Source organism: Alosa pseudoharengus, unplaced genomic scaffold, assembly GCF_046254945.1.
Source record: "Alosa pseudoharengus isolate Yale_2024_CS ecotype anadromous, Long Island Sound unplaced genomic scaffold, YU_APseudo_1.1 YU_APseudo_1.1_scf_22, whole genome shotgun sequence".
Classification (NCBI taxonomy): Eukaryota; Metazoa; Chordata; class Actinopteri; order Clupeiformes; family Clupeidae; genus Alosa; species Alosa pseudoharengus.
In genome coordinates, this window is record NW_027468680.1 from 16,626,722 (window position 1) to 16,648,635 (window position 21,914).

At 44.6% G+C, this 21,914-nt stretch overlaps 1 protein-coding gene across 1 annotated transcript in view; it reads right to left on the reverse strand.

Annotated features, from left to right (window-relative positions):
- Positions 1–20,970, reverse strand: part of gphna (gephyrin a) — a gene marked incomplete in the record, with an annotated part of 65,532 nt that extends 44,562 nt beyond the window's left edge. The window contains 1 exon segment of the mRNA XM_076300783.1: positions 20,886–20,970. Within this exon segment, the coding sequence (XP_076156898.1) occupies positions 20,886–20,949 (64 nt within the window).
- Positions 20,971–21,914: the final 944 nt, after the last annotated feature.

Genomic DNA, 21,914 nt, shown 5'->3' on the forward strand with positions numbered 1-21,914 from the left:
CAGCAACACTCAAGACAGCTAGAGTATGCATAGGGGCTGTGGGGAGAGTGGGAGGTGGATTCATATGTTCATATGTTATCTACTGTAGCAGAACACAGAGTTCAGAGCAGAAAATCAAATGGTTTCACTGTTCAGTCTGTGTCAGTGTATGTGTGTATGTTGTGTGTGTGTGTGTGTGTGTGTGTGTGTGTGTGTGTGTGTGTGTGTGTGTGTGTGTGTGTGTGTGTGTGTGTGTGTGTGTGTGTGTGTGTGTGTGTGTGAGAGAGAGTGTGCGTGAAATGCATCTCAGCTATCAGTGATACAAATTTCAATGAGACTAAACTCAAGGCTCATAGTCTGTGTGTGTGTGTGTGAGTTTGTGTGTGTGGGAGTGTGAGTGTGTGTGTGTGTGTGTGTGTGTGAGTTTGTGTGTGTGTGAGTGTGCCAGAGATTGTGTGTGTCACGTGTTGTAACAGAGCCGATGGCAAAGGTGGGGGCTGCTATGTGAGTGAGAATGAGGAGACAGAGAGGAAAGAGAGAGACAGAGAAAGAGAAAGAGAAAGAGAGAGTGTGTGTATGTATGCATATGTGTACGCACACACACATTTGTGTGTGTGTAAGAAATCCCTATTTATAACTGCAGAATAGATGTTTGATTTCTGTTCATTTGAAGTCAGGCCTAAATGAGGTGTCTTACATAACACAGAACGATGCCGCACATGAGCAAGAAAGGGACAGAGAGAAAGAGGGGGGAGAGGGAGAGGAAGAGAGAAAGAGAGGAGGAGGGGCAGGGGAGAGAGGGAGAGAGAGAGGGAGAGAGAAAGAGAGGAGGAGGGGCAGGGGAGAGAGGGAGAGAGAGAGGGAGAGAGAAAGAGATTACCTCTGGAATATCCTCTCTTGCACTGCACTGCAGTTGTTCCCCAACCAGTGAGGCTTCCATCAGTTCTCTCTCTCACACACACACACACACACACACACACACACACACACACACACACACACACACACGACACCACTCTATATTCAGACCGTTCTCTCACCCAGAAACGAGGCTACGCAATCCTACAGTATCCGTGTGCAAAAGGAGACACTCCGCTAACCAGTGCAACGCTATGCTAAGTTGCACTGAAACTATGGTAAGCCAGTGGGGTCAAAATGACAGGACTCTGTTAAGTAGAAATGCCATTTACTACACTCATTTAAATCATTACAAAAAGCAGTATACTATATGATCATTGTCCATTCAAGGGAGACGGTTATCTGTTTGGGGTTTTAAAGTGAAGCTTTGACCTTGCTCTGCCCTATCCTTGAAACTCAGCGATACTGGAGGAGCACAGCTGGGACCATTTAAAACACCCAAATGAACATTTAACCATCACATTTTAATAGCCCAACAACTCAACTACAAGGCAGTGAAAACACAAGTCAATGTCATTAGCAGCATTACCCTGACTAAAAACACATTATTTTGTGCAACCACTTGGTGAGTTGCACAGTTTTGAAAACGAACGTTAAGGGTTGTTTTAGGACATGTTTGAGTAGCCTACAATATGCCTGTTTACAGCCACTCTGAGAAGTCAAAGGCGTTTCAAAACGAGTCAGAAAAGTCGAGACAGGACCAATCGTCAAAATTTCGGTGTCCACCACTCTAGCTCATCCAAAACAAACCAGAAAAGGGACTCAAAGTGCTAAATACTGGAATTTTCCTTTAATATTTTCTGGGATTTTGTTGATGACGATAATTTGGTGAAGGATGGATGCTATTTTAGAACACTAAAACCCTTTTCTTTTTAGCGGGCGTCAATGAGAGGACAACACTTAATATAACGTCCATAGCAAAGGATTTCGGTTGTGATTTTCTAACTGGACGGTTTCTGACAACACATCATGATTAATTTGGTCATTGTTGATCGCTGTTTTGCAAAATTAAGTATCTTCCAAGTTACGAATGCGGACCCCAAGAAGACTCTAAAAAGCGTCTGTAACTGTCTGTGTGCACACATCCGCGACCAATTGAACACCGGCCAAATGAAGAGGAAACATCCATGTACCCTGTCATTTTATGACCACCACTACATCCCTACTATGTAATGCTTCTCTTATTGCTAAATTCCTGACATTTCCCAATCACTTCAGTTTTGTTTTCCTCCATGATGTAGAAGCACCAAGCATAATTTGACAATGTCAGCTCGCACATTGTTCAATATTATCGTAGAAGATATACATCACACAACCTTAAGAGTATCATACCATAATCCAAGTGACACATCAAGCTGGGCCTTTTCTCTCCAACCCATGACATACACACACGTCACAGTTTCAGAGTGTGTGTGCGTGTGCGTGTCTGTGTGTGTGTGTACGCGTGCGTGCATGCGTGCGTGCGTGTGCGTGTGTGTGTATGTGGAATGGGAAATTAATTCGGTCTAAACCCTTCTGCTTTTAGAGCAAATTAATAAAACATCACAGAGCCCCAACGCCATGCTGCTTAGTCAGCGAAACATGCCTCAACAGTCCATCCCTCAACAGCACCTCAAACCTACACACACACACACACACACACACACACACAAATACATTCATAGTATCAAAAGAAAACTCCAAAAAAACTACATGAAAGCTATATTGAATATGTCTGTGCACATTCACCCTCTCTCTCTCTCTCTCTCTCTCACACACACACACACATACAGACACCTATACAGAGGTTCTAAGACACACATCATTCAAAACAGAGCATTCCAAAAATTCTATCTGCAAGTTAGCGGTTGAAGCTCACCACCTTTCTCTTACTCTCATAAGTGCACACACACACACACACACACACACACACACACACACACACACACACACACACACACACACACACACACACACACACACACACACACACACACACACACGCGCACACACTCACACACAGAGGATGCGGTCATCCCTCATCTCATCCTTATCATGAAACTAGTACAATCAAAAAAGGCCATCCCACTAATTCATGTTTTATGAAGCGCTTATAAATATGGAATAGCCACCTATAAATATGGAGTAGCCGCTTATAAATATGGAGTAGCCGCTTATAAATATGGAATAGCCACCTATAAATATGGAGTAGCCGCTTATAAATATGGAGTAGCCGCTTATAAATATGGAGTAGCCGCTTATAAATATGGAGTAGCCACCTATAAATATGCAACAGCCACGTCACTGCAGCACTTCTACACTCCTCACAGCCTATTTTTGGCCTCCTCCTTTCACTCCTCCACTCCAGTGTCCATATCACTCGCTCTTCCTAAAGCCACTCCCTACCCCAAAAAAAGAAGGGAGGAGGTGAAGACGAGTGAGATGGTCACCTGACCTTCGCCAAGGCAACCTCGTAGTCTGACACCTTCCTGCATCACCATTTTCCGGCCAGTAAACATCTTCACTTTGATGACTATTATCATAGGGACTATACACACACACACACACACACACACACACACACACACACACACACACACACACACACACACACACACACACACACACACACACACACACACACACACACACACACACACACACACACACACACACACACACACACACACACACACACACACACACACACACACACACACACACACACACACACACACACACACACACACGTCAGAAATCCTGAGCTGGAATTCTCTGGGGTCTGAGGTCTACTGAGCTGGGTGGGGGGGTGGGGTTGGTAGATGGGAAAAACAGATAAATGATGACTGGGTGGAGGGGGGGGGGCAATCCATCTGGGACTGACAGGCATGCCTTAACCTGGATGGAGTGAGCACTTGAAGAAGGAGAGTATGGAGAGAGAAAGAGAGAGAGAGAAAGAGGTATCAGCAGAGAGAGAGAGAGCAAAAAAGGGAGGGAGAAGAGAAGAAATAGCCAAGGTGGAGATTTAGATTTATGAAGGCACAGTCTTGGAGGCCACATGCAGACACACATACATACACATAAACACACACAGTCCCACACCATATCATGTAACACACACAATTCCCTAGTGGGCAGTAAACATCTTCACTTTGATAACTTGCTATTACCATAAGGAGAACACACAGACACACACACGCACACGCACACGCACACGCACACGCACACGCACACACACACGCACACGCACACACACACGCACACACACACACACACGTGCATGCACATTTAATGTTGCTGAAATCACACACCCATGACAGCCTATGATTCAAATACTATGCTTTCACCATGTGCTGTGCGTACTAAACACACAAACAAACAAACAATATGTAGTTCCTTCAGTTTCCACTCGCATCACCTCACTGTGGTTGGCTGTTTCCTGCCAGAGTCAGTGCTGTGACGAGCCGACTGACTCCCCCTGACCTGACTGGGCCATCAGTCCTGTTGTACTGGGCTACAGATTACAGTAGAAAAATACAAAATACTAAAGCAACAGCCAACCGACAGAGAGTTCAATCCAGCTCTTCTACAAAGGCAGCGTGGAGCTCAGATTATAATCTCTGTTTTCTGCCTAATCCCAGTGCGCTGCTGCATGCGTACTTCTTATCCACGCAAACGGCTCCCGCACGGAATTGAAGGACAAATAGTTGCTTTAGTCGGTGAGTTGGAATATCCCAGTAATTATTGTGAGATTTCTCCCAATACTGATTGCTTTTCAAGGTTTAGTGAATGTATGAGCTTGCATGTTATTGCTTGTAAGAGAAGAAGTGTGTGTATGAGCGTGTGTGTGTGTGTGTACATGCATATGTGTGAGCTTTTCTCCTTTCTCTCCCACAGAAAGACACACACACACACACACACACGCACACACACACACACACACACACAAACACACACACACACACACTCACCCATATAGTCCATCACTCACACACATAACTGCCATCCATCCATAACTCCCAATCCCCATTCAGCCTCTATCAGGGACACAGTCATATTACCGTGAAGTGAGAATAGGGTCAGCCTCCACAAAAAGGGAATTATTTTATCACACGTGAGGAAACAGATGGGTGTGTGGGTTCCTTCTCCATTTAAAAATGACCAACCACCCTATGTTCCTCCATTACAACATATCTTATGCTATTGCTGTCTCTCACAATTCAGTTCAAGTTAATGTAGTGGCATAAAAAATAGGGCATATTGTTTTGCCAGAGCATAAACCATAACCAGTAAACCATAGCAAAGTCAGAAGAACAGAAAGATCATGAAATGTCTTTACGTAAACTTACATATACGTAAACATAGGACAACATAAGATGAGCAATGAGCATATTACAGAAATATTTATTTATACATATGTATAGAAACATTCTCATTCATGTTAACCTCACGTCACTCTAGTTGACAAAATGAAGTATAATATATTATAATCTTGGTGTGTTTTTGTTTTGTTACTGAACTTCGGTAGCAGCTGACTCTGAGGCCCCTTTTTGGGTTCAGCTTCTACAGTGTAAGAACAGTGCATCAAAGTGCACTACAGTGTAAGTTTTAGTGCATCAAACTGCAGTGTATTTTTGGGACTACAGATGCACTCAGAATTTCAGGGTTCACTTTTGAATAGATATCTCTCTCACACACATACACACACACACACACACACACACACACACACACACACACACACCAGGGTTAATGTGGCCATAAGCACATCTGTGAACTCCACTCTCCCCTTCTCACCACGAGCAGGTGGAGAGGACGTGGGGTGATGAGCATGAATCAGCCCCTCTCCTCTCCTCCCTGCTCCTCCACACCATGCTGCATGAGGAGCAGCACTAGGGAGCCACTGAGGAGGGAGGTGCAGGGTTAGAGGGGGATTGAGCAAAGAGATCATACTGTGCAGGGGGGGATGAAACAGGAGAGTGGGAGAGAGAGAGAGAAAGAGAGAGAGAGAGCATTGAAGGAGCACATCTGCCGACAGAAAAAAATAAGTGCCTGTAAGCAGATATGCCCTACTTAGACTTTTCACTCTCCGGACAACTGCAGAAAGCTGGGCTTCTCTGGGTACAGCTTTGTGTGTGTGTGTGTGTGTGTGTGTGTGTGCGTGTGTGTGTGTGTGTGTGTGTGTCTTATGCAGCTTGCGAGTTCCTAAATATAGCTGGTAGGAATGTGACCGTATGGCTTTTTGGGAAATGTGATTTTGTCCCCAGCAACACTTTTCCCTTTAAAAGTCAGCTTGGGGTAATTAGTTTGATACTTTTATCATAACCTCAGCTAGTGTGTGTGTGTGTGTGTGTGTGTGTGTGTCTACATTTATGCATGAGTAGTCCTGTAAGCATCTATGTTTGTCTGTGTATATGCAAGTGATTTTTTCCTCTCCCTCTAACAAATTGCAGGTTCACCCGTGTCCCATTCACTGCTCATTAATCTTTAGACACATGGGACTATATCTGCCCCTCTGGTGATCAATTCTGTGATGTCCACTGATGGCCCACCCACAGCTGTCCCCAGGTGCCTATAGTGGAGTCCCCACAGCCCTGTCCATGCGTGTCCCCAGAGCATACTGACCACTCTCTACCTCCCCCTCATCGGGCTAACAGCAGCAGTGACTTTCATTCACCTTGAGGGGACGCCTGCACTTGAGTATTTACGGAGCCAATTGGATTTGGGGGGCCCACTGATAGAGTGTGTCGAGAGAACTGGTGTCACAGAGAGAGAGTCCAGCCATCCCTCAGCACAACCAGCGTCCACAAGGTCAAGGAATGAGACAAAGGGAAACCAACAGAAACCAGAAGCCATGTTTATTGCTGTTCCACTGCACCCAAAAGCTGCCCACGAGGAACACACTGCAGCTGTGGTTCAAGCATAACTCTTGCTGCTTGATCACAGTCATGCTCATGCAGAATATGACCTTTATTAACCCTTTTTGGAAATAAAATTATTCTAAGATAACCACTGAACTCTACAATTTGCATGATTTGACGGATGTGGAGGATGGAAGCTACAGGGATGTACACTATGAGGATTTGAGAGGTTGAGGCTGTGGGTGAGCGCACACCCAGAGTTCAAATTACACTACGACAATCGGGGGGGTTGGGGGGGGTCGACTATGCGTATTAAAAGGCCGTTTTTTCAATAGTGTAATACACTTGTGTGTATTAAAGTCACAAGCCTAGTACATAAGTCTAGTAACTACAGTAGGCTGCATCAACACACACTCAGGTAAGCATGAATGTTGAATGAGTAGCCTACAGTAGGCACTGTTACTGACAACATTTATAAAATACATGTGCATACGATATTAGCGGGGGGTCCGTGGGTTTCTCCCCCAGAAAAAAATACAATTGTGGCTGCTAAACACACCATTTTTTTTTTACATTTTTTTGGCCTTTTATGCCTTTAATTTACAGGACAGTAGAGAATGACAGGAAGCGAGTGGGAGAGAGAGTCGGGGTGGGATCCGGAAAGAACCACGGGGCAGGAATCGAACCCGGGTCACCGGCGTACGGTGCAGGTGCCCCAGCCAGCCGCTGCACACTAGCTTTTGGGGGGTCCAGGTCCTAATCAGGGGGGTCAGACCCTTTATTTAGTCAGAGTAGCTGTAGCTACTAGCTACAGGGGTGCCTCCCCTGGCACATGCTCTCCTCTCTTCCCCTCCCTCTCCTCTCCCCTCATCTCCTCTTATCTCCTCTCCCCTCCTCTCCTCTCCTCTCCTCTCCCCTCCCTCTCCCCTCCCTCTCCTCTCCCTCTCCTCTCCCTCTCCTCTCCCTCCTCTTTTCTCCTCTCCTCTCCCCTCTCTCGCAGGCAGGAGATGTCAATCGCGGCGGTGGTGACGAGAGCGCTCTGTGATTTATGTCTGGATGACAGGAGCTAAAGAGATGACTTCCAGCGCGGGGGAGGAGAGGGGAGGAGAGGAGAGGAGAGGAGAACAGGGGAAAGGAGAGGAGAGCGCAGGCCTCCGGCTGCCGATGAAGTTTAATTATTCACACGCTGCCTGGGGAGTGTGCTACGGCGCCCGGCAATGGTGAGCTCACCACACACACACACACACACAAATGACGTACAGGCCATCATAACCAAACTGTGGTCACACACTGAGTGTCAAATCCAAATAATTAACAACAGCAAGCCTAACTGAGGGCTAGGTTAACAACCATCATCTGTAAGTCCACCATGGGTATTAATATCAAGAGCTAGCCCACATTAGCATCCTGAATAGCCTTACCATTTTATTTCTAAACATCTCCTGTGATAGTATATCAGCATCTGCTTATAAATGTCCTGATCAGAGAGTAATTGATGATGCATGAGAAACTTTTATTTATAATATTTCACATAAAGGTCTGTAAAAAAAGCAACAGAAGTATCTGCTACGGCTCCATTCTATGTAGCCATCTAGACAAAAAGCTGTGGCCCCAAACACACTCACACGCATACAGCTCAACAGCTGAATAACATATTTAATCTTGTGTACCAAACCAGCATGCAGCCATATTGTCAAGCTTAAATTGATCCATGAATGTTTTATGCTGCAGATAAAAACTCACTCAACTCAACCCAACCAAAGACTTCACAAAGCCCCTGTGCATCCTGGTGGGGTGATGGCTGTGGCTGTGCGCTGTAAGCTGCTCACCTCCATGGAGGGGTGATGGAGGCCCTGTGCACTGGCTCTCCACGTGGAGATGGATGAGTGGGCCGCCCAATAGAGATCATGGGCAGATTACCGCTGCCTCCGGATTAAGAGCTCCAGAGGCGCACTGCACACACACACACACGCACACACACACAACGCACACACACACACACGCACACACACACACGATTGGTGTAGATCCGATGTGTAAGAAGGAGGCGATGTTGCTAATGCTAATGGATCTGGTGTGTGTGTGTGTGTGTGTGTGTGTGTGTGTGTGTATGTGTGTGTGTGTGTGTGTGTGTGTGCATAGATGCCAGCACAGCACAGATGGATGATATGAGACAAGCCACCATGTCTGTGTCAGGCAATCAGCAGACATTATGGCTAAAGCCTCCAAACTGTTCCAGTCATGTGTCAGTCACAGACAGCTAGCAGGGTTAGTTCCACTGACACGGAAGGGGGACCTCCACACCAGGCCTTGGATCTCATGATTCAACCTCAGGGAAAGAGCCCTTTCACCCCCAGAGAGAAGAGGCTGGGGGGGGGTGTTATCACTGTGAGATGACCCTGGTTATGGCATGTGTCTGCACCCATGGCTGTCAATATCGAATGGTCATGTGTGTGCTTATCAACACACTGCAGATCTCTCTTCAACATACCCATCCACCCCTAACACACACACACACACACACACACACACAAAATAGAGACATACATAATATGAAATGTCACAGTGAAAGCGGACCTTGATTAGTGAATTTGCACATTAGCCATGGCTAGCGATCACATGTTCAACATTTCTGGCCCATTAAGACACAGCCAACCTCTCTCTCTCACTCACACCCTCACACACACACACACACACCAGTAGACTAAAGACCCAGATGCCTAGAGCGGAGGGAAAATCTCCACTGAGGGCTTTTCCTGTGTTGAGAGCTTCCATCAATGGTGCTGTGCATGGATGATGACCTAAGCTCTCTCTCAGCAGGCTAAGAACCCTGGATGAATGGGAATCACGGTAATGGAGTGGGCCAACATGTGAGGCTTAATGATGTCTCTCTCTCTCTCTCTCTCTCACAATACAGTCCCGTGACAGTTCTGCACGGGGAATACATGTAGCCCACAGCCATGCAGAATGCAGCCCCCCCCCCCCCCTCACACTCTCTCACACACACACACACACACTTTTCTCTATCTGTTGTTTGCCCAAGATAACAAACCCCTCATATGTCTCAAAACAATTTTTGCTGCTAATTTACTATGTGTGATGAATGAGAATGCTACCTTCACACACTTTTCCTTTCTCTTTCTCTCTCTCTCTCTCTCTCTCTCTCTCTCTCTCTCTCTCTCTCTCTTCCTTTCATTCTCTCACTCTCCCTTTCTCTGTCTCGGTCTGACCCTGGGCGCGGGAGATGGCAGCTGGGGCAGATCCGACGCGAGGCCAAGTACTCGGCGGAGCTCGCCACGACTCACTGCGCGGCGCGCTCTAAAAAAAAAAAAAATACAAGCGGCGCTGCTGCCACAGCCACTGCTGGGAGGGGAGCCCCGGCGCCACGACTCTTAGGAGACATTACACTTTTATGAATGGGCAACCTAGTGTGTCAGGAGTGTCTGCCCTGTGGGCCCACGCTGCTGCGCGGTCCGGTGCCACCAGGAAGAGAAAACACACGGAGCGAGAGAGATAGAGAAGAAGCGGAAAGGTAAGCAGAGGAAGGAAGAGAGAAAAAGAGGGGGGTGAGAGGAAGCAGGTGGCACACTGGTGTTCTTTGGACCCGAAATGCATCATAGGGTTGTGTGTGTGTGTGTGTGTGTGTGGCAGGGATACGATGCGAGTCCGAGCTTCTCAAGCCTAACTGAAGTCGAGGCAGCATCATACATGTCTACTGGACTGAAGTTAAATTGACATTCCATTTATTGGCTGGTAAATGTAAAATGTAGTGAGCAGGCAGTACTGCTAGGACCACTTTGACGTACCTCCAATAGGCTACATATAGGATACAGTATATTTCTAATATATAGTATAGATAATAGTATAGATGCTAATCTTTCTAAGCACAAATATTCCATATACTAATAGATACACAAATATACACATATACTTTTATTACAGTACACTGCTAAACAAAAGCAAAAGTTTCATTTATGGTGGGTTTTGTAGTGATACTGTGACCTACATACAGCTTTCAAAACAGAGGAGCACTATAAGGAAACCTCATTGGCCCCACAATATAACGTGTATCAGCTCCAGCTATGACAAGACACCTTTACCTGACGTATTCAGTGTCACATGATCACACAGGATTCTGGGTATTGTAGTAATATAACAAACCGTGCTTGCAGCGTCCTCCCAGGCTCTTCATTGACACCCAGCTGATGCCTGTTACATGGGGCCTATCTGCTTGCTTATTTTTCGACTGCCCTTCCCCCGAGTTGTTTTGTACATAATCGCTGTGTGATCACGGCCATGATTGATCTCGGAGCGTAGCCCGGCTACTTACTCCTGGAACTATCTTTCATTAAGTCATATCAGCCTGCAACTGTTGACTTAAGACTTGGACTGCGCCTTGGCAGCCGCCCAAGTCTTTCAGTGACATGGCCCTTTCTCCCGATTCCTGAAAGTCTGGCAGCGAGGTTCGTAATCTCATTACTCACTGTGTCCAGCGTGGTCTGAGAGGGCTTTATGGCTTCTGCTCAAAATGTGATCGTAGAGAGAAAGAGAGAAAGAGAGAGATACATAGCCATTTTCTACTGCTCTTCATTATATTCATCCTGCAGATACACGTATTCTTACTACTCTTATGTTACAGTTTCTGCACTACAATGGTACTGTTACCACAGTGCACATAGCTGTGTACATACTGTACATGTCTGTCTATATGGTTCATACTTATAGATTCTGTTAATATACTGCTATTTATATTTATAGGCTATTTATAGTCTGCTCTTATAAGGTTACAGCTAATACACTGCACATATTTATATTTAATTTATATTACTGTGAACCACCTTCTGTAAACCAACTGTATACTACTGTCTACACTGTCTATATATCCTGTCCTGTCTATGCACCACCTGTCTATACTTTGTATATCACATTGCACTTTTCTGCCTTTTTGCGCTTCTAGTTAGACGCAACTGCATTTCATTGTCTGTGTACTTGTGTTCTGCACAGTTGAATCTAATCTAATCTAATCTAAAGAGAGAGAGAGAGAGAGAGAGAGAGAGAGAGAGAGAGAGAGAGAGAGAGAGAGAGAGAGAGAGAGAGAGAGAGAGAGAAGCAAAGCCAATGTGACCTGTGCTGTCCATATCAAGGTCTGCTGGGAAACGCTACAATTTCGAGGAAGAAGCATTTAAGGGCAATAAGGACTACCTTTACAAAAGCGTTTTGGAGTTACAGCAATAATGGCAAACAGCTTGCAGTTATTGGGGTGACAGTTGGGTCAGGAAGTAAGGCTCATCAGTTGCTTAATTCCATGTGTTGCAACTCTCACTGGCTTGCTCTTGGATGCTCTACTGCACTTTTTACCCCCCCCCCCCCCCATAAATGCACAAATAGGCTGACACCAGACATAATTTCACTGCATTTCTTACATCCAGTAACTATATGCATGTGACAATAAACTCCCTTGTATCCTTGTATCATCGACGAGAGTGAAAGTTGAAAGACCACGTATTCATAGGCGTAGCCATATTGTGTATGTGTAACCTGCATTGTGTTAACTGTGTTCTAGAAATTGAGCTAAAAGCCCAGGCTGCTAGCTGTCTCACTACATCTCTTAAGGTGCCGGGAGAAAGGTTTACACAACATACATACTGCACAGCTACGTATCAGGTGGCTACCGTTACACCACCCCCCCCCCCCCACCCCCAATCAAACTCACTCCAGATCCGGGTCACGGCACCGGGTCAAGTCTGTGTTGTATTAACCGCACGGCTTAGCCCTGCACTCGCCCCAACTCGAACCCGTGAACTACAGCACCTCAGATCGGGAGTAAAGCATGCTAACAATTGAGCTAAAAGCCCAGGCTGCTAGCTCTTTTAAACGTCCCACATATTCGACGCACCCGACCAGTAGCGCGACAATGTGACGTCACAGAAGCGCCGTAACCATTTATACTCGCGCGTGTTGGTGGCGATACTAGTTGCAATATTCTTCTGAACAGAGGTGTCGCTGTTGTGAAAAGACTAACGCTAACTACGTTACACAGCAGAAGAAGCTACAGTAAGAAACACTAGTAGCTAGCCTCTGTGATGGTACTTCAGACTTTGGTTGCTACTATTCACAACTACCATCATCATTATCATCTAGTTTCCAAGGTGTGTGCACAGGTAGATAGATAGATAGATAGATGGATATTTAGGTAGATACTTTAGTCATCCCGAGGGAAATTTTAATAATTTAAACAGTTTAGTTAGCTGGCTAGCTAGCTAGCAGCTGGCTGAGTTTGTGTAATTTCCTGAAGTGGAAAGAGATTTTGTTCAGGCCTTAATAGATATCCTTTGTTTGAAAATAAATCGTTTCTATTCTTTCCTCTTAATTCCATGTGTTGCAACTCTCACTGGTAACTTTGTTAACTTATCCAGCAAACTATTAAAAATTCACGACTGTAACAAAACACTGCAACTCTCGCTTGCCCTCGAACTAGTCCATCTTCCTGTTTCCGCCTTGTCGCGCTCGTCTGAAAAAAAATGACTGGTGCGCTACCTTGCGCTACCTGGCTTAAATCCTGGCGCGCCAGCAAGATCTACGTCATTTTGACGTCACGTTGTCGCGCTACCGGTCGGGTGCGTAGAGTATAAGCCCTTACTAGCACATCTCTGAAGCCGTCAGAAGGGAGGTAGCCTACATACTGCACAGCTTCGTACCAGCCAGGGTTGTGCTAAATTCAGATTCTTGAATTTGAAATCGAGGTCAAAAACAGGATCTAGAATTATAATTTGAATTAAAGGAAGTAGAATTGAAATTCAATGAAATTCATATACATAATTTTAGTGAAGCTTTACATTACATGTCAGATAGGGGTGTCACAATTCTCCAAATCCTCGATTAGATTTAATTTTCATTTTAAAGTCACGATTCGTTTGTGTATCAAGTATAAGTATATATACTCTTTTGATCCCATGAGGGAAATTTGGTCTCTGCATTTATCCCAATCCGTGAAATAGTGAAACACACTGCACACAGTGAACACACAGTGAGGTGAAGCACACACTAATCCCGGCGCAGTGAGCTGCCTGCAACAACAGCGGCGCTCAGGGAGCAGTGAGGGGTTAGGTGCCTTGCTCAAGGGCACTTTAGCCGTGGCCTACCAGTCAGGGTTCGAACCGGCAACCCTCCGGTTACAAGTCTGAAGCGCTAACCAGTAGGCCACGGCTGCCCGTATCGTATGTGATTCATTTACGTGTTCCAACCACGAGGTTGTAAACAAAACAAACATTAAACAGAGATGTTAACATGGTGAAATGAAACAACACAGAATGATAATTTGATTGTTTCAGCACACTCCGAAGAGACCCAAGGTTAGTGTTGATTAGGCTAAGTTAGTGTTAATTGACGTAAATGAACGACAAAATACTTCCACACCAGTGATTTCAGAGTAGCAAGAGGGGCTTCGATTTCGGTGGGTTGATGTGTATGTGTATTTTTTAACTTGCTGCAGCCTAAAATTAGAAGAGTGTTGACGCCACAGTTCAGCACGTGTTTGTGTGTGTTTTTGCGTCTTGGCATACACGCTGGACGTAACATTGGGGATGTGGCTGCATCGTCGATTCTACCTTTGAGTTCGAAGTTTGAAATTGAGATGCGATTTCGATCAATTTTGATTTAAAATCGAAATTGTGACACCCCTAATGTCAGATATGATCCAAACCACATTTACGTATAATGGGTAACTTATAATAGTAACCAATTACATTTCCAAAGTAACCTTCCCAATGAATGTATGTGATATTCAACACATTCTTTCTATTGTGTGACTGTGTGGAATTTCTTGGATTGCCATGAATTCTTCTTCCTGTCATTCCAATTTCAAAATTCTGAATTTTGCACAAGCCTGGTACCAGGTGGCAAGCCTGGCAGTCCATGGTCAAGAAAGCTTCACTTTTAACCAGTGAAAAAATGTCCCTGACAGAAACTTGTTGCTGTCCACATGACATGCCTGTTAAACAACTATCCCACAAATATCACACAGGCAACTCTAAACAACTTTAAATCAACCATGCTCACTTGATTTTGCTTCCAACCTTCCAACCCAGCCAAGGATGCTACTATTAAATGATGGTTGCAGTTGTCCCATGACAAGGGACAGGTGTATCTTACAACATGGCATTGTTATAACTCATTTTAATATTCTGAGTTTAATTGAATTTAATTCAAAAATACAACGATGCAAACAAAACAAACTATCTAAACACAAAAGTATTTAGCCAGTCATTTAGGACGGTCATTGAAGTCTTTCTTCATATAGCAGCCATATGACTTAAGTCCTTTGTGTGGTAATATGGGAACTGCTGCAGATAAGGACACAGAAGCTAACAAGAATTCATGACTTATGTGCAGGAATTGTCGATAATCAATTAAACCCATGGTGTACAAGTGGTCCCAAGCTGATATTTGCATATAATTCCTAGTACTCGAAACACTCTTGGGTGGTTGAAAAGCTCTCAGTTTGGGGGCACGGGGGTGGCAGGTAGTGTCAGTAACCCTGCTGGAAAGATGCAAGTAGAAATGCTGCAATATGAAGACCAAGCACCATCACACAGACCAGGCTGGGGTCCACCCTTCCCTGACCCTGAGGGGAACAGTGTTCCACTTGAAACACTGGCGGCTGTGGCTTTACCAGAAGTCAAAATGCAATATGTTGCAAAAGGATGGCAATAAGAGATACTGCAAGTTACCAAGAGATGCCACAAGTCCAGAGCTCAAAAAAAAAAATCACTAACCAACACTCTGAACAGTCATGTTCTCCTGTAAAGCTACTACTAGACCCTGTCTGACGGGCTATCAGAAATGATCGCCCCTGGCCCCAGCTGTGGCGCAACTGGCTGGGGCACCTTCACCGTACGCCAACGACCCGGGTTCGATTCCCGCCCCGTGGTCCTTTCCAGATCCCACCCCTGCTCTCTCTCCCATTCGCTTAATGTCACTCTCCACTGTCACTATCATTAAAGGCATAAAAAGGCCAAAAAAATATACTTTAAAAAAAGAAATGATCGCCCCAGTGAAAAAAAATTCCCTCCATAACTCAGCTTTTCTATAACCTGGGTGAACCCAGATTAATCTGTATGCACATTTGAATTTGCTCTGCAGATCCGTCTGGCCATCCTTGAATTCACAGCGAATTCCAAATCACCAAAAATCCAGGAACCAATCACAACCACTTATCTAGAATGGGGCGGGCTTTATATAATAAATGACGGTTTGCAGTGCTTTGAATGGCTGCGCTGATGGTGTCACAGAAGTGTGTTTTCCTTGGAATTGAGTAAAGACCTGCATATAACAGACGTTAACAACAAGAAAGTTTCAGTCAGTCAGGCCACCTTTTCAGCTCTTTTGTCTTGCTATTTGGAGGGGGGAAAATTGACCCCTGAATGAGCACGGTCTGTCTAGTAAGTGTTTATCTGAAAGGCTCTAGTTGGTACTTTGATGCCAGAAAAATTCTGCCACACCAGTATTCCATGCAAAAAAATTCATTAAAGTGGATTATCTTTTTTTCCAACTGAACTCTTCACATTTCTGACCGATTGATGCTGAACATTATGAACATAAATTTTTGTCATGTCTATGGAATGGAGTTACCAAAGACAGTAGTCGACAGTAGCCATCAGTAGTCAACGTAGACTATACACTTACTTTCATTTAACCTATTTGATCTTGATTGATTCAATTAGATTTTCATTAGCCTGTTCATTAGCGTGAATAGACGTGTGATATTTTTTTCCGACTATTCTAAACCAAGTCATTCTATAAGGGGTCTATGTTGGGTTTAAGTTTCTCTATAAGGGGTGTATTTTGGGTTTATTTGGCATTGGGGTGGGCAAGCTTGTGATTTCTCAAACTTAAATAAAATGCATAATATATTATTTAGGATGACCATTATGGTTCTAGTTAAATAAATATTTCTATTACTTTATAAATATCTACCTTACTACATACAAATCGTCCTTTTGTATTTGAGCTATTCTAATTCATTTAGCCACCAAGATCTTGAGAAATGCCTTACCGAAAGGGCTATTAGAGATCTAGAAAATTTGCAAGTCCTGCAGTTCACACCACCCTACTCCTGAGCCCACAGTCCTCCTCACTGCCCCACACACACACACACACACGCACACACACAACACACACACACACACTTCCCCACCAGGAGGCAATACAATGAAAGCAAAGCAGAGAAGGAGCATGGTGACAGGCAGGTACCTGACTTTAATTTGTTCTTTCAAGCGCTCCAGCTGTACTGAAAAAGGAAAAGAAGCGAAACAGAGGAGTGAGTGTGTGTGTGTGTGTGTATGGCATGCATAGCTGCGGATGGATGTGATCAGCACTTTGAACAGCACTGAGACAGGCTCTGACAGGCTGGTAAGACTCTCTCTCTCACACACACTTCTCTCTCTCACACACACACACACACACACACACACATACATACACACACACACACACACACACACACATACACACATACAGGCTGGCAAGAGCCCTGAAGGAGCCTTTGATGCTGGTGTCTTTGAATAGGGATGTTGATAGCAGCAAGAGAGAAAGATAGGGAGTTTTTTTCCCTCACTTAATTCTCCCACTAAATATCATGATTGTGTTTACCAATTGACTTTAGATGTATGCTTTAATTGGTTGCAAATTTGATTAGTAAATTCTTAAATGACAAATCCCACTTCACATGATCGCCACCCAAATGCACATATGGTCGAGCCTTAGAAGTCAATCAGGAAGTATAAATACCACACACAGAGATGTATGTGCACACACACACACACACACACACACGTCACTGACTTCACACCTGACACCTGGGCACTGGTCCCTGAAATACCCACAATGCCATTTCCATTCCAATGCCCTCATTTAGATAGGAACGCTAATCTGTAAACCATGTGTAAGCCGTGCATAGTTTATGCCCCTATGTTTAAATATAGTCCTAACATACATGTCTTTGTATCAATTCTGTGTTCCAATCCTACAAGAAATGTGAAATGTGGCTCAAACAAAATGCTATGGCCTACGGTGGTCTACAAAGCCTGTGAATGGCACATGAAAAGCAAAACACTCAAGTCCATAGCAGCATTGAGTTGTATGAACTCAAAAAAGCTGAGTCTGTAGTTATCAAAACCTAAAACAAGCTGGTCTGCCTTTGCTGCTTTGAAGGACTATGACGGCATCCTGTTTTGGAGGAAATACATGAACAAGCCATAAACATGTAACACACCTTCTTACGGTGCAGATGTCCCTGGGAGCACCATGTGAACTACCAGCTTACCATATGCAATTTCCACATGTCTATATGTCTTTTGAAGCCACACATTTTCTAGAATATGGCTTTACAAGAAGACTGGTGCCTAAAATACCATCTGCTGTATGGCTTTGGAACAAGACACATCTAAGAGGGATCATTTGAAATTGTTATTTCATAGAATAAATGGATTCCCAAATATAACAAAAAGTCCTCCATTTTAGATTTAATTTCAATATTAACTGGTTTCTGCCAGCGAAGGCACACTCCCCAGCCCCATCACACAACTATCTCAGAGTAACATCGACCAATCACAGACCTGTCCCTTCTTCGTTCCTCCCACATGTGTACTATGTAGCTGTAGGGTCTCCAGAAAAAGAAAAAAAAGTTCTGTAGATCTAATGAAAACATGATGTTAAGATGAAAATGACACAATACCGTTAAACAACCGGCATACATTTAACCAATTACGCCCCCAAGAGGCTAACAAACCACTTAACCCAGGTTGACAGTTTGCAATTGTTTAGTTATGTCATTTGCATGTACATTTAGAGTATCAAAAACAACCTAGACAAATCCACACACACAGTGATGGCAGAGTCAGCTTTTTTCTCAGACTGATGGAGCTTCACACTGCATTTGACAATTCACACTTTTCTCTCTCTGTGGTTCCTCTGCTTGGCTGTTTGGAGTTCCGCCCCCACAGTTCTGACCAGCATTTGAATGAGTGTCTGCAGTTTAGTACTGAGGTCACTGCTGTGTGGATACCCAGCCACTTGGAGTATAGCGGGGGAAAAAGGGCTTTGCTGACAGAAACAGCCTTCTTCATGTTCTGGTCCAGAAGAGAGACCACACACACACACACACACACACACACACACACACACACACACACACACACACACACACACACTCCCATTAGACTAGACCATATTCATTTGGGTCTATTCAACTGCAATGGTTCACCTGTCCATTTGATGTGGACAACTAAAGGAAAGAAATTCGAGCATTGAGATGCAACCTGGCTCTCAGATGCTGGCAAGCAACAATGTATTGGGTATGAGAGGGCAAAATGATTGATAGCCCAAAAGTCAGGTTGCCCACTCCTATCAAGATAATTCATCAAAGACGCCCCCTTAGAACTAATGCCAACATTTCTCCCTTAAACCAAAGCAAGCCAGAGGCAACAATGGCACATGCTAGTACTCAGGCATTGCCAAGGCAATGATTCCAAATTCGCATAAATAACCGCGTTTACAGCGCCTGCCTAGCTGCCCAAAATGCACATGCCAAATCGTTTAATTATTTTGCTGTGTCAGTTTCATGACTGTCTATTTGTTCCCTCTTTTTAATCCTCCTTTCTTCTACTCGCGCCAACTATGCACCACGGACACACACACACGCGCGCGCGCGCGGGACGCGCAAACAGTAGCTGCTGCTACGACGAAATGTCAGTACACAGCGACGGAACCGTGCCAACCGATCAAACGGGGAAAGGGGAGAGAGAGGAGTGGAAGGGGGTTCGCTGGTGTGACTAACAGCACATTAGCTGATGTCTTCATATGAAAGGGCTGTATTTGGTGTCCACGGGAATCCCATCAAACCTGTCTCTGCCCGTTCCAAAGCTATAGGGGAGTCACCGCTTCTGTGGGCTACATGTGAGCGCGAAGAGCATCGAACGGCAGCAGCCGAACGTGTTTCAGTACCCCAAGCCAGTGGACAGCAGCTTGCCTGCAATCTCATCGCGTACAGAGGTGTGTGTGTGTGTGTGTGTGTGTGTGTGTGTGTGTGTGTGAGAGAGAGACTCATTCCCTAATGTGATTGTGGGGAGAAGGTTCCCAGGTACATGTCTGTACATGTTAGGATAAATTCCCACAAGGCAAGAGGGACCGCAGACGGAAACGCACCGTATATCATAACCATTTAACAGTGAGAAACTCCAGACTAACAGAAAAATATGGTTGACGCGTAAAGTACCGAGAGCGTCCACGCCACTACAAGGCAAAATACACCCATGTCACGACTTGCTGTCAGTATCAACCTAAAAGACCATTGAGAAACAATTTTCATAGGTTGTCATACGCGGCAGAAGGCAGAGGCAGCCTATCTGATCGGTCTCAACGAGGCAGTTGGTGACAAATATTGGCTGACTGCTTCACATATGCCGCTAACAGCACCAACAAGACAGCTCTAGTGGCCATGCATGCAACCAAAATAATAACCTCCAAAGCTAGGAAACCAGTAAAAAAAAATATAGCCTGACCAAAATGAAACAGCGTAACCGACTGCAGATGACATGCTGATCAATTTCGAACCACCGTGTGCTCCAAGGCGACATTTTCATATTACAGTTGCAACCAAATAGCATCTTCCGTTTGCGGATTAACCTGCAAGGGAATAGTAGGCTACACTGATCATTCATTTAGGTTGTAACAAAACATTCCATAAGACTCTAATCATGATTTCCATAGCTAAGGTTAGCGGTTCGATGTGCGTACAATGTATGAATTATTCATCATACAAAACTGTTTTCCTGACAGCGAGAAATGTAATATGTAACAGACCGCAGATCAATCTAACGCAGCTAGACGGTGTATCAGAAGCGTCTGAAAATGAAACAACCAAAAGAAAATGTTATACACGAAGGTATGTAGCCTACAAACGTCGCCCGAATTGAGTCGAGGAACGTGGTAGCCTACAAGCCTGCTGCCTGTCAGGCATAGAGCGCGTCGGAGAAACAGCTGGGTGGACAGTGCAAACCAGCGAGACACACCGTAATGACAAACGACGCAAACTACCGAGGGGATATAAATAAGACTTATTATCACTAGTTTTAGCAATTTGGCACTTACCCGTAAGGATTCCGACTCGAATTTGGTGGTCGTGGTTTGTTAAAATCATTCCGTCCGACGCCATGTTTAGCTATGCCGTCTCCCGCACTGAGATCGGAGTGCAGAACACATCGAACTTGAGGGGAGGGAGAAAACCGCGAGGAGAGCGCCAGGCTAGAAAAGCAGAACAGTGAGCAAGCAAATTCACTACCTCTCATAGGTAGGCTACTGACATGCCACAGAGCAATACCCGCGGCGTCCCGCGTATTGGTAATATAAGATGTTGAGTTCATTAAGAGTTAATTACTCTCAAATGGCATTACTTAATCCATGTCGAGTGTAGGGTACATGTTTAATAAAATAAAAAAAGTGTAGCCTGTTTGTGTAAGTCGTTGTCCACCCAAAGGATTTAGGTCGATATTAAGTTGGGCTATTAAGTTTAAAACTTAAGCCTAGGAATTGTTAGGCTGGACAAATACAAACTCATTCACGAAGTGATCTTCATGAAATAATATCTAGGCGGGCGGGGCCAGGCTAAGGAGCCTAAAGTAGGCTAACTTTAGCTTTAGATCAAAATATAGCCAATATTCAGGAGAAACTGAATGTAGTGCCTCAGAGTAGGCCTAAAAAGCTGTTGATCTAGCAGTAAACTGGCTTTCCGATGGAGAGCATACAGTATTTGAGCAAACAGCATAACATGTTATGACTTGACTTCTTGTAGCCCATGTGCAGTTTAAATAGACCCAGTGATTGCGCAGGGAGTAGCATTTGTTTTTGTTTGTTTTTTGTCATTGATTTTTTTTTTATATCAACCCAACAAAATACATTCATACCGTACATTTCAAGTTTCTAAACAAATTTTGATATCAAACCCTTCTCCCTATCCCCTCCACCACTATCCCACCTCCCTCTCTACCATCCCATATCCCTCTCTACCCCTCACCCACACCACCACCATCTAGCAGGTTGCTAATACAAACACAGACATAGCATTCCTATCTCAACAGAAGATTTTTTTTTAAATTAGATATCTAATTCTCCTTTAATAAA